Source organism: Carlito syrichta, unplaced genomic scaffold (genome assembly GCF_000164805.1).
Source record: "Carlito syrichta isolate Samal-C Ts95f unplaced genomic scaffold, Tarsius_syrichta-2.0.1 Scaffold303022, whole genome shotgun sequence".
Lineage (NCBI taxonomy): Eukaryota > Metazoa > Chordata > Mammalia > Primates > Tarsiidae > Carlito > Carlito syrichta.
This window is the reverse complement of record NW_007247118.1, coordinates 425,304-435,977: the sequence shown is the minus strand read 5'-3', so window position 1 is coordinate 435,977 and position 10,674 is coordinate 425,304. Positions and strand designations below refer to the sequence as shown.

General features: G+C 37.6%; 2 protein-coding genes across 3 annotated transcripts in view; both read right to left on the bottom strand.

Moving 5' to 3' along the window:
• The window catches only part of IMPA1 (inositol monophosphatase 1), a 24,267-nt gene extending 24,169 nt beyond the window's left edge, over nt 1-98 (bottom strand). The window contains exon 1 of one of the 2 annotated variants that reach the window (XM_021712034.1): nt 36-98. The gene's annotated coding sequence lies outside the window, so the exon portion shown is untranslated. The remainder of the gene's footprint in view (nt 1-35) is intronic. The other variant, XM_008057474.1, reaches the window with a different exon arrangement.
• A 7,836-nt stretch (nt 99-7,934) lies between these two features.
• Nucleotides 7,935-9,371, bottom strand: SLC10A5 (solute carrier family 10 member 5). The gene has a single exon (XM_008057472.1). It carries the CDS (start codon nt 9,303-9,305, stop codon nt 7,977-7,979), a length of 1,329 nt encoding a protein of 442 aa, XP_008055663.1. The 5' UTR covers nt 9,306-9,371; the 3' UTR covers nt 7,935-7,976.
• Nucleotides 9,372-10,674: the final 1,303 nt, after the last annotated feature.

Here is a 10,674-nt window from a genome sequence, read left to right as displayed (position 1 = left end):
GGGTGGCGGGGGTCGCGGGAACAAGAGGGACTCACCTCGAGTTGGAGGGCGTCCGGTTCTCTCGGTGTCGGCGTTATCCCGGCTCAGCTCTTCCGGAGGCAGAGGGGCTGCCCAGAACAGGAAGTTCCGCCCCTTTATGCTCCGTCAGTGTGGGGGGCGTGGTTGCCTTAGGCCCCGCCCCACTGTTAGGGTCCCTCCCGGAGCTGTCCCCTGAGAGGCCCCTGCCGGACTTGACTGTGTCCTGCTTTGGGTCCTCTGATTGGGCCTCTTTGTTTTCACTTGTGGCTCTCTGAAATTCCTTCCTCTTGCTTGCCCTTTCTTCTCTAAATTGTAAAACATTTTTTTCCTTTTTATTTTGTCCATTTCTTCTTTCATCTTCCATTGATTTCTGTTTTCCCCATTGCGCTTTCTTTTCTCATTTCTCTCATTTACTCCATAGCATTATTTTGACAGAACGCTAAATTGGAGATATGACCCCACTTGTGCAGCTTTATTTGTCAAACCTATATTAGACTTTTTTTTTCAGTAACTGATAACCAGTACCAAATGCCCATCTTCTTGGTAATTCATTTGGATGCCAGTTATTGAGAATTTACTATGCTTCAGGCAATTTTTTATATGCATCATTTTACTTAAACGTTGTAACTGTTCCATGAAGTAGGTATAATTAGCTTCATATCTTCTGGGGCCTCAGAAGCAAAAGTTTTTCTCTGGTCTTTCACCTTCCTGTCTTCCACCCCACATTCTCCTACATATGCTAGCCATAGAAACTGGAATCTCTCTTGCCAAAGGCTAGACATAGAAACCAGAACTCCTTTTCCCCAAATTCAATCATAAAACCTAAACATATTACTTTAATATTCCCTCTGCCTCTCCGTGTAAAAATTGACCATAAAGTAATTACCTGAACCACCTTTCCTGACTGTTGGTCATAAGATTCCAGATTCGATTCCGTCTCATAATGAGAAGGAAGGCATGAGAGATCTGAAAGGGTGAGAAGGATCTAAACAGACTAGCCTTGCTGGGTTTCCCCACTCAGTCTATTAATGATAGATTATACCGGTTTTTGCCAATTGTATTTCTACACAGCTGTCCATGCTTTGTTGGACCTAGGCATAGAAATAGTTTTCCTGTGTCTTTAGTATCTTCACTCTGAAGTCTTTCATATCACATAAAGCTATGATCATATACATTTGTATGCCTACCCCTTAATAATCTGCCTTTTATCAGTTGATTTTCAGTGAATCTTCTTAAGGCTAAGGGGAAATTTTCCCTTTGGCCCTATAAGAGTCCTCACACAGACTATATGGCAGAATGTGGTTGCATTATATGAGGCACAAGGACTACTCTATGGTCTTTAAAATGGTGCTTCTTCTTGAAAGGTGGTATCATGGTACATATATATTATTGTAATGTAAGAAGCAATGTACAGATACAAGATGTCCTAGCCACAACAGGTCCAAAAGAGCGAGTTATTTGGCTCCTTGCTTACGAAGTGATTGTTTCATTAAATCAAAAGACAAGATGTTGTTACCAACATATATTGTATATATTGCAAATAATATACTTCTCAAAGATGAATGATATGAACTGTGGGTGCAATTCTCACACCTCACAAAAAACAAGAAACCTGTCTTTATTTTTCTAAAGAATGATACCTTAGGTATCTCATTTGGATACCTCTATTTGCCTGTCAAATGATACTTTTGTTTTCTTGATTTAAAAAAAAGAAAGCCTTCAAAAATTAAGTTTTAGAGGTCTTTTTGTTTGTTTTTGGTTCTTCATGGTCAATCATCTTAACATAATAATTTTGCCAACCACATGCTGCCAAGTGTTGATTTGTAGTCAAGTAAAATTGCTCAGACTTTTGCAGAAATGTCATCAGTCACCTCTAAAGCTTTTGTAGGCCGGGCACGGTGGCTCACCTCTGTAATTCCAGCACTTTGGGAGGCAGAAGCAAGAAAATTGCGTGAGCTCAGGAGTTCAAGATCAGCCTGAACAACATGGCAAGACCTCATCTCTACAATAAATTTTTTTAAAAAATTAGCTGGGCATGGTGGCGCATGCCTGTGGTTCCAGCTACTTGGAAGGCTGAGGCAGAAGGATCACCTGAGCCCAGCAGGTCAAGGTTGTGGTGGCCATGAGTGTGCCACTGCACTCCAGCCTCGGTGACAGAATGAGAATCTGACTCAATAATAATGATAATAATAATAAGCTTTTGTAAATGCTGCTAAAATCAGTGTAACCAATTTGAAGTAACATGAATAAAATATCAAATATTCCTCCAAATTAAAACAATCAGGTGAGCAGGAAGTCTGTTTCTTTTCTAGAGGCCTCAGCTGTTACGTCACATTTGTTCTCAGGGACCTCAGTGCTTTTCAGTCCAAGGAGGCCATTCTGCTTCCAAATGCCTTATAGATAATAAAATGAAAAATCTGCCAGGGCACAGGGAAGTCTAGTGTTCAGATCCAGTTGTGGCAATGCTGCAAACTGGTCCCACACAGTTCAAAGGATCTTTTGTCAAATGTTGTGAAAGTAGTTCAGATGGTTGCAGAGAACTCAGTATGGGATGCAATGCTTTTGAGTTCCAACAAAGCAGTTTTAAAAGCTACAGTCACATCAACCATTGTTCCCAATCTCAAAGAACATCTGCATTGCCCAGGTGGTTGAGGGGGCAAGGGACAGGAGGACAAAGTCTGCTTCCAGGCATGGTGTCCAGCTCATATTCATGCCATCCTTCCTAAAGTCAGGTTTCCTTTTGTGAACCTTTGATATCCTTTCCTGTTAGCTAGCTCCCATCTATGATTGGGGTTCTAATTATGCTAAATCTCAAAATGAAAAGAGAGGAGAGATCCAATGCCCCAGACACCTAGCTGTACATGTGAAAGTGCTGGGGGGAATATTATCTTTTGTGAAGCCACAAAGTGGTCTTGTCATCCTTCCCCAGGAGGAATAGGTCCTACTTGTTCTGAATTTGCATAATAAAGAGAGGCAACCACAGGAATTCCTTCCTCAGAAACTATGGGAGTCTTGCCAACTCCACTTGGCCTTTGGAGTTTATTTCTTTGAAATGTCCAATCTTATTACTAAAAAAAATTCAGATTCCACATGCCAAGACCTTTTTAATAGTTAATTATTTAAGTGGACTTTGGTTGGTTCAAAATGATCAAATTTACATACACTATGTGCAGCTGCTTGGGGTGGAGTGTCTAGGATATCTAATATGATCTCACGTTTTAATATAACAGATCAGAGTCACAGATATTGGTTAACACATCTGACATATCTTTGTAATGCCAACAACTTTCCAGATATAAAATACACATCATAGCAATGTTATTCTTGGAACATAGAATCATATCTTTTTTTTGTTTTTTTGTTTTGTTTCTGTTTTGAATTGGAATTTTACTCCGTCGTCCAGGCTGGAGTGCAGTGGCATGGTTACAGCCACTGCAGCCTTGACCTGCTGGGCTCAGGCAATCCTTCCGCCTCAGCCTTGCAAGTAGCTGGAACTATAGGCACACAGAATCACCCCTCCTAAGGGCTAGAAAGAAACTTTAAAACACTGGACAAACCCTTTTATTTCTGGATCTTTAGTCTACCTGATCATGGCTGTGTGAAATAGTTGGTATGAACCCAACCAATTACACAGTTTGCTTTATGCCTCTCATTTAAAAAAAAAAAAAAGGAATAATTTGGATCACTCTATCTCCATCCAAATTTTTGGACAAGTTTTACTATGTAAAATAGTATGTATTTCCAGTCTTTACTGTAAAAGAAAATATATTCCAAATTTCATCCATTCACTTTCAGCTGCTTCATAAGGTATACAATCATTCAAATATGCATAGAGTATCAATAACAATAATAGAGCTTACTATGTTTTTGGCAATGTTCTGAGGATCTCCCTCATATTAAGTTACTTAATCTTCACAATACCATGAGATAGGTATTATTATTTATTCCTATTTTCCACATGAATTTGGGCAGAGAAATTAAGGTGAAAAATATCAACCAGCAGGTTGGTGAGTTGACAGAACTGAAAGTTCAGACCCAGACATAGTCTGACTCCAGAGTATTTGATCCTGACCTTCATAGGTATTACTGATTAATTAACTGAATAAATGTTAAATTAATACTCACTCTGCTTAATACATTGTGCAAACACTGTAGGGATTTTAAAGAATAGTACATGGTCCTTGTTCTAAGGAAGCTCCTAGTTTGGTTACTGTCTTAATTAGAAAGCAAATACAGTGTGTGGTTATCCTCATCCACCTGAACATTTTTCACTTTAGACCATCACCCCGTCCACAATGCTAGGTCATAGAGTTTTATGCCAGAATCACAACTTACAAAGTTGATCAAAATCTTAAACCTCAGTTGAATCTCTCTATTTTAAAGATTAAAAATTGAAGTAAAAACAAGTATCTTGTTTGAGGTCACAAGGTTAATAATAAAGTACAGCTAGAAAGGTCAGTGTCCTGTCAATGTATATAAATTGCTTGGCACGGTGGTTCAAGCCTGTAAACCCAGCACTTTGGGAGGCCGAGGCAAGAGGATTGTCTGAGTCCAGGGATCTGAGGCCAGCCTGGGAACTTGGTGAGACCTCATCTTTACAATACATCCAAAAATTAGCTGGGCATGGTGGCATGTGTAGTTCCAGCTACTTGGAAGGCTGAGGAGGAAGGATTGCCTAAACCCAGCAGGTTGAGGCTGCCGTGGCTGTGAGCATGCCACTGCTCTCCAACCTGGGTGACAGAGTGACAGAATCTGATTCAAACACACACACACACACACACACACACACACACACATATAAATATATATGTTAAGTTTGTGTCAATGTAGTTCTACTTTAAACCCCTATGCTTAAATTTCTTGTTTAAAGAAGTAAAATATTCCACATAGGCAGTGATCATTTTATGAATGAAGTAACCATCTACCACTAAACAGATATTTTATAAATCTTGGTGGTTATATATTGGATTTCGTGACACAAACAAACATTATTCTATCAGCTTGCAAAGTAAACAAGCATTTCCTAATACTATGAGCAAGATGATGAACAACACTGATAGAAGACGTTGAAAGTTTGTAGTCTAACCTCTATGGAAAACAGTGTGGCGATTTCTAAAAGAACTAGAAATTGACCTTCCAGCAGGTCAGTCTAACCATCCCCCTTTTGGTAAAATACCCAGAGGAACACAAATTGTTCTACAAAAAAGACACCTGCACACACATGCTTATTGCCACACTATTTACAATAGCAAACATGGAACCAACCCTACTGTCCATTGAAAGTAGACTGGAAAAAGAAAATGTGGTGAATACACTCGATGGAATATTACACAACCATAAAGAAAGACAAAATCATGGACCTCACAAGAAATTGGATGGAATTGGAGACAATCATACTTAGTGACCTATCACAAAAACAAAGACCTGAATATCACATGTTCTCACTCATAAGAGTGACCTGAACACTAATCACAATAACACAAGGAAGGAATGGGTAGTTGTGGGACACTGGCAGGGGCTGGGGGTAGGGGGGTGCATAACAACACAAAGGGTACCTGGTCCTAAACCAGGGGAAGTGAGGGCTGGCTGGAGACCTGCATGTAGACTACTTATGTACCTATACTGACTTGTACACCATATCTTTATAATAAAATAAACAAATCATTATCATCAAAACCATAGAGTTGAGGTGGGAATTATGTTCACATAGTTAAAATATTATAAATTAAAAACTTGTTAGATTATTAGAAGATTGGGGTAAAGGAACATGTGTTGGGTAAAGGAACAGTTTATACAGTGAACTATGGTGTCTAAATCTTTGCCCTTCATGGCAAAAGATCTGCAAATAATGTCTAGCTTTGAAAAATCACCAAGGGGCACATACAAAACTCCCAGAAAGAGCTAGAATAAAACTGGCTGACATTGGGTTATGTGAATAATTTGGAGGGAGGTATCAGCAGAGGTCTAATCTGCTTTATTATGAATTTTATGGTACTATTTAACATTTAAACCTGGACACATATTATGTGATAAACAAATTATTTTACTTAAAAAACTTAAATAGAGAGTAGAAAAAAAGACAAGAGCATAATTCCATAGGCATCTAATGACCCGGCTAAGCTAGTCCTACCATTCTCAATTGTCAGGAACCAAACATGGGGCTGGTTTTTTCACAAAACAAAGTCCCAATCAGCAGGTTATGTTTTTCTTATATTAACATCACTTTTTGCAATAAATTGCTCGCCTGTGCAAGACAAATCAAGATTCCTCTGTATTTTCAAGAAACAATTCATTAAAAATATTTTTTCTTCTAAAAAAAATGTTGAAAGTTTGACATTTCATACATAGTTATCAGATTGCTACTTCAAACCAGCAGCAGATATAACAGGATTAAAAGTTCAAACTCTGATAAAATAATAATAGTAGCAAACACTGTGCACTTATTAATAATATATATAATGATAATATCATGTGCCAAGTCCTCTTCTAAGCACATTCCATGTATGCTCTCATTTAATTCCCAGGATCATCTGATGGAGTTGACAACAATTTCTCCACTTTTAAATGAGGAAACTGGACTGTAGAGTGATAAAGCAATTTACCTATAGTCATAAAGCCAGGAAACAGGGAAAGCAGGATTATTTAGGGTGATATTTCCTACTCTTGGTGCCCACACTTTATTTGGAGAAGAGTGTAGATTGGCCTAGATACTTAAAACTTCTGTTGAAAATTCAAAACTCAAAAATGAATATTGGTACTTTTTAAAAGCACCAATATTCATTTAGGCCCTAGTTTGTCCTTTAAGAGGTTATTTGAATGAACACATAGAAAATATTGTGCTAGACATAATGGGGAATATAAAAATGAATAAAGATTGTTTTTATGCTCAAGAATTTACAGCAAGATAGGAAGGATAAAATAGGAACACAAATAGCTGTAAAGCAAGCCAGGTTGGCTAGCATGAACATGGACATATTCATGAGATGTTGAGTCATCCTGTTTGATTGAGAAAAGGCTGTGTAGAAAGAAGCAGAAGAGAAAAAAATTGGCAAACTAGATTAAGGTCAAATAGTAGAGTGTAATCGCGTTCTACTAAGAAATGCAGACTTTATTTGAAAAGCAAAAAGACATCATTGCAGGGAAATTACATGATCAATTTTAGAATTTAGGAAAATTAATCTGAGACTGATTTGAAGCTAGACAAAGATACCTGAAGTCAGTTTAGGAATGTTTAGGGAAGAAACAGTCTAATGCTGGGAATTGACAGGACACTGACAAAGACATTGTAGGCCATTTCTGGGAAAAGGTTGACTGTAGGGAAAAGGTTGACTATAAAGCAAAAAAAAAAAAAAAAAAAAAAGAAGATAGAGAAGAGGGAGAAGAACTGACCCTGTGTTTTAGGTAAAAACTGTGTTTCAAGGTAAATAGTAGTGCCTCTGGGTTAGATGGAAGACAGGAGAAAGTGCAGCTCTGAGAGCAGAGGTGTTACATTTAGTTTAAGACATGCTCGCTCATTTTGATGTGCCAATGAGAGATTCACATAAAAATTTACATATTCATTTACTGAGTGAGAATTTATCAAATGTCTGCTATACAGACATCCTTTCCTTAATTACTTAAGATATATCATAATCACTAAAGAAGAAGCTTTTAAATTGTATTTTCTCATTTAAGAGACCATTAAGAGTATCATATTCATATTGTATTCTATAAAATATTCTCAAACGAACAAATTTGGAAAGTTGTCTCCTTTCTCTGAACTTATCTTGTATTTTTCCATCTCTATCACTCACTGCTTCCCTTGCAAGTATGATTATATATATTGTATATATTATCTCCCTCCCGATGTGAAATTTTTAACCAGATCTGAAGTGACTTAATAACATGCATTATTTTAGATAATCTTTGAATCTCCTCCAGTGCTCACCCAGAGAAGAAATTCAGTAATGTCTTAATTGTTAGACTAGGATTTTTTTTTTCCTTTTATCTTCTACAATAAGGCTACACATTTTCTTAGCCTTGTAGACTAGAAGGATCAGTAACATTTCACAGCCAGAACACATGGCTACCGTAAAAGGAGCCACAGAGGCTAAGTTTGCCTTGGGCTGCGAAAAAGAAAGCTGAATAATGGCAAGGGCTAAGAAACTGTTTAATATCCCACTTTCAATAGCAATGGTTTTACAAACAGGAAGAGGCAACATACAGACTTTAGCAAAGGAGTATCCAAACAGCAAACCCAAAGCAGGAACTAAGAGACCCAACAGAAGCACCGCTATATTAGCTATTTTTAGAAACATTAATCCCATTTTGAAAGTCAAATAAATCCCAACAGACATTAAAATACAACTCAGAGGTCTAATTATTTTCTCTAAGAAGTTTGCTTTTTCGGGTATTCTACGCTTGATGACTATTCCTACTGATATTGGGATAAGTATAAAAAGAAGTGTTGATACAACTTTAGAAACAGGAATATGAAATGTTCCTGATAAGCCTAATATCTTACTGTATATATATGAATTGGTAGGCATCATGATCAAGGCCAATAATGTTGATGTGCAAGTCATCAGAATGGCCAAAGTGATGTCTCCATCTAGAAGCAGAGCAAAGAGATAGCCCCCACCCCCGCCTGGGCACGTGCAGGTCATTACAAATCCAAAAGCTTGTGCCTCAGGCAACGCCAATATCTGAGACAGAAGAAATCCACAAAATGGCATAAGAAAAAATTGTGTAACTGCCCCCAGAATTACTGGCAAAGGTCTCTTCCATACTGTTTGAAACACCTGTAATTCAATCTTGCAACCAAAAGCACACTTATTTAGCAGTATCACTGGTAAAATAAGCACTAGGATATTTCTATCAATATGCACTGATGCCTGGAGAAGACTATCTGTTGTTTGTTTGAGCACTTTGACTTTGACATTCTTGATTTCTTCAATGAGTCTTTCTTGCCTACCTTCAGAATCCCAGAGCTGAATGGTTAAATTAGTTTCTCCTTCTTCATCTGTCACCAGGTTTATGGTGAAGTTTGTAATATCCGGTGAGAACTTCTTGGTCACATTTACCACTTGCAGCAATTGAGGATCTTCTGATTGCACAAAGAGGTAGCTGGAATTAAGCTGTTTATCTTTGTAGTTTGAACTTACAGTGATGATTTCTTCCATCTTTGTGAAAAATAGGATTTCAGTTTGCTCTATATTCAGAAAACTGAGAAATGATTTTTTTGCTTCTCCCAGAGTCACAAAAAACAAAAATAGAACAACAAAAAGCTGGCTAACCATTTTGAACATTTAAAGAAATCATATAAACAAAACCTTTTTTTAAAAAACGCAAGAGCACTCTTCATACAGGTGTTCCGGCGATGGTCTGAGGTTAAGTAATAGTTGTTTTTGCTGGATCAAAGTCCAGTAGGAGGGACTGCTCTACTTTTCAAACAAATATAAAGCTAGATTGTCTAGTGAGTGACACAACCTGTTTAACTTGTAGTTAAGAAAATTTAAAAGTCATGACATTTATAAGATTCAATTTAATCACAGCAGAATACTAATCCCTTTTCTCCTGGACTTCCTTATTTCTGCTAATGTCAAAATAGCCTCCTGTTACCTGAATTTAAAACCTTGGCATCATCATCTTCCATTCTCTTTCTCACTAAGAAAAATTTATACCAAAAGCAGTCAGGATCACAAAACCTTATAACAGATATTGAAGAGGTCTGGAGGTCAGTATTACTATTTTATTAATCAAGTCAAAAATCAAATATTCACTGAACATCTATCTGTCTGGGGCCCTGAGCTGGGAGCTGGCCATACCATAGCAATCAAACCAGATGCCTTTGAGTTTAGTGGGGCGGCCCAATATCATTGGCTAGAAAACTGCAGCACCCATAAACTGATCTTGGCAGCATTCTTAGACTGCTAATAGTTTTCCAACAGCCTTAAGTGGTGACTGGATCTGTCAGGTAAAAACTGAAATCGATTTTGGTGTCTTTAAGTAAGAATATACTTTCCTGGAGGTTTCCAGATAATTTGAGATCATAGGAAAAGTAGGTACCAAGGTCAAGGGCACAGCCTAGTTAAGGGGCTGCTGCTACTGGACATTCGGACCCTGACACAACGGGACAATGAAAAGATACTGGCATTCTCATCTCTTATTCCTTCTTTGTAGCACTGCTCCCTATTCATAGTTGGGGTAAGGACATGCAACTGACCCAACTTAGGTTATATCCCTCAGTTGCCAGGAATAAGAAAAAGCATCAAGCTTTTTGGACTTCAGCTCACACAATTGTGTATTTCCCCCAAAAGAAGAGGGTGTTCTGATGCTAAGCAGCAAACAAACAGTCTATTCTATTACTGAACCTACAAATCTAGTAGTCTCTGAGCCCATGACCATTTCAGCAGATCCTTCACGTAATCAAGATGAAATATGTGTTAAATATAATGAGTCTGTATCAAGTATTTTTGATATTTGTTCCTCAAAAATTGTCAAAGCCATTTTATTAGACATTTTAACAAGACATTTAAAAATTCTATTGTTTATGTAGGTTAATCATTCTAAAGCAATAGACCTTGGATCTCATACATTTTATTAACATGTAGGAAAAACAAAATACATTATACCAATGGTGAGAACAGAAAATGTAACCATCTGCTCAGTGATGCT

Bases quoted from the DNA above. Each gene is read 5' to 3' on its own strand.
- SLC10A5 (XM_008057472.1), bottom strand. From the start codon at position 9,305: ATGTTCAAAATGGTTAGCCAGCTTTTTGTTGTTCTATTTTTGTTTTTT.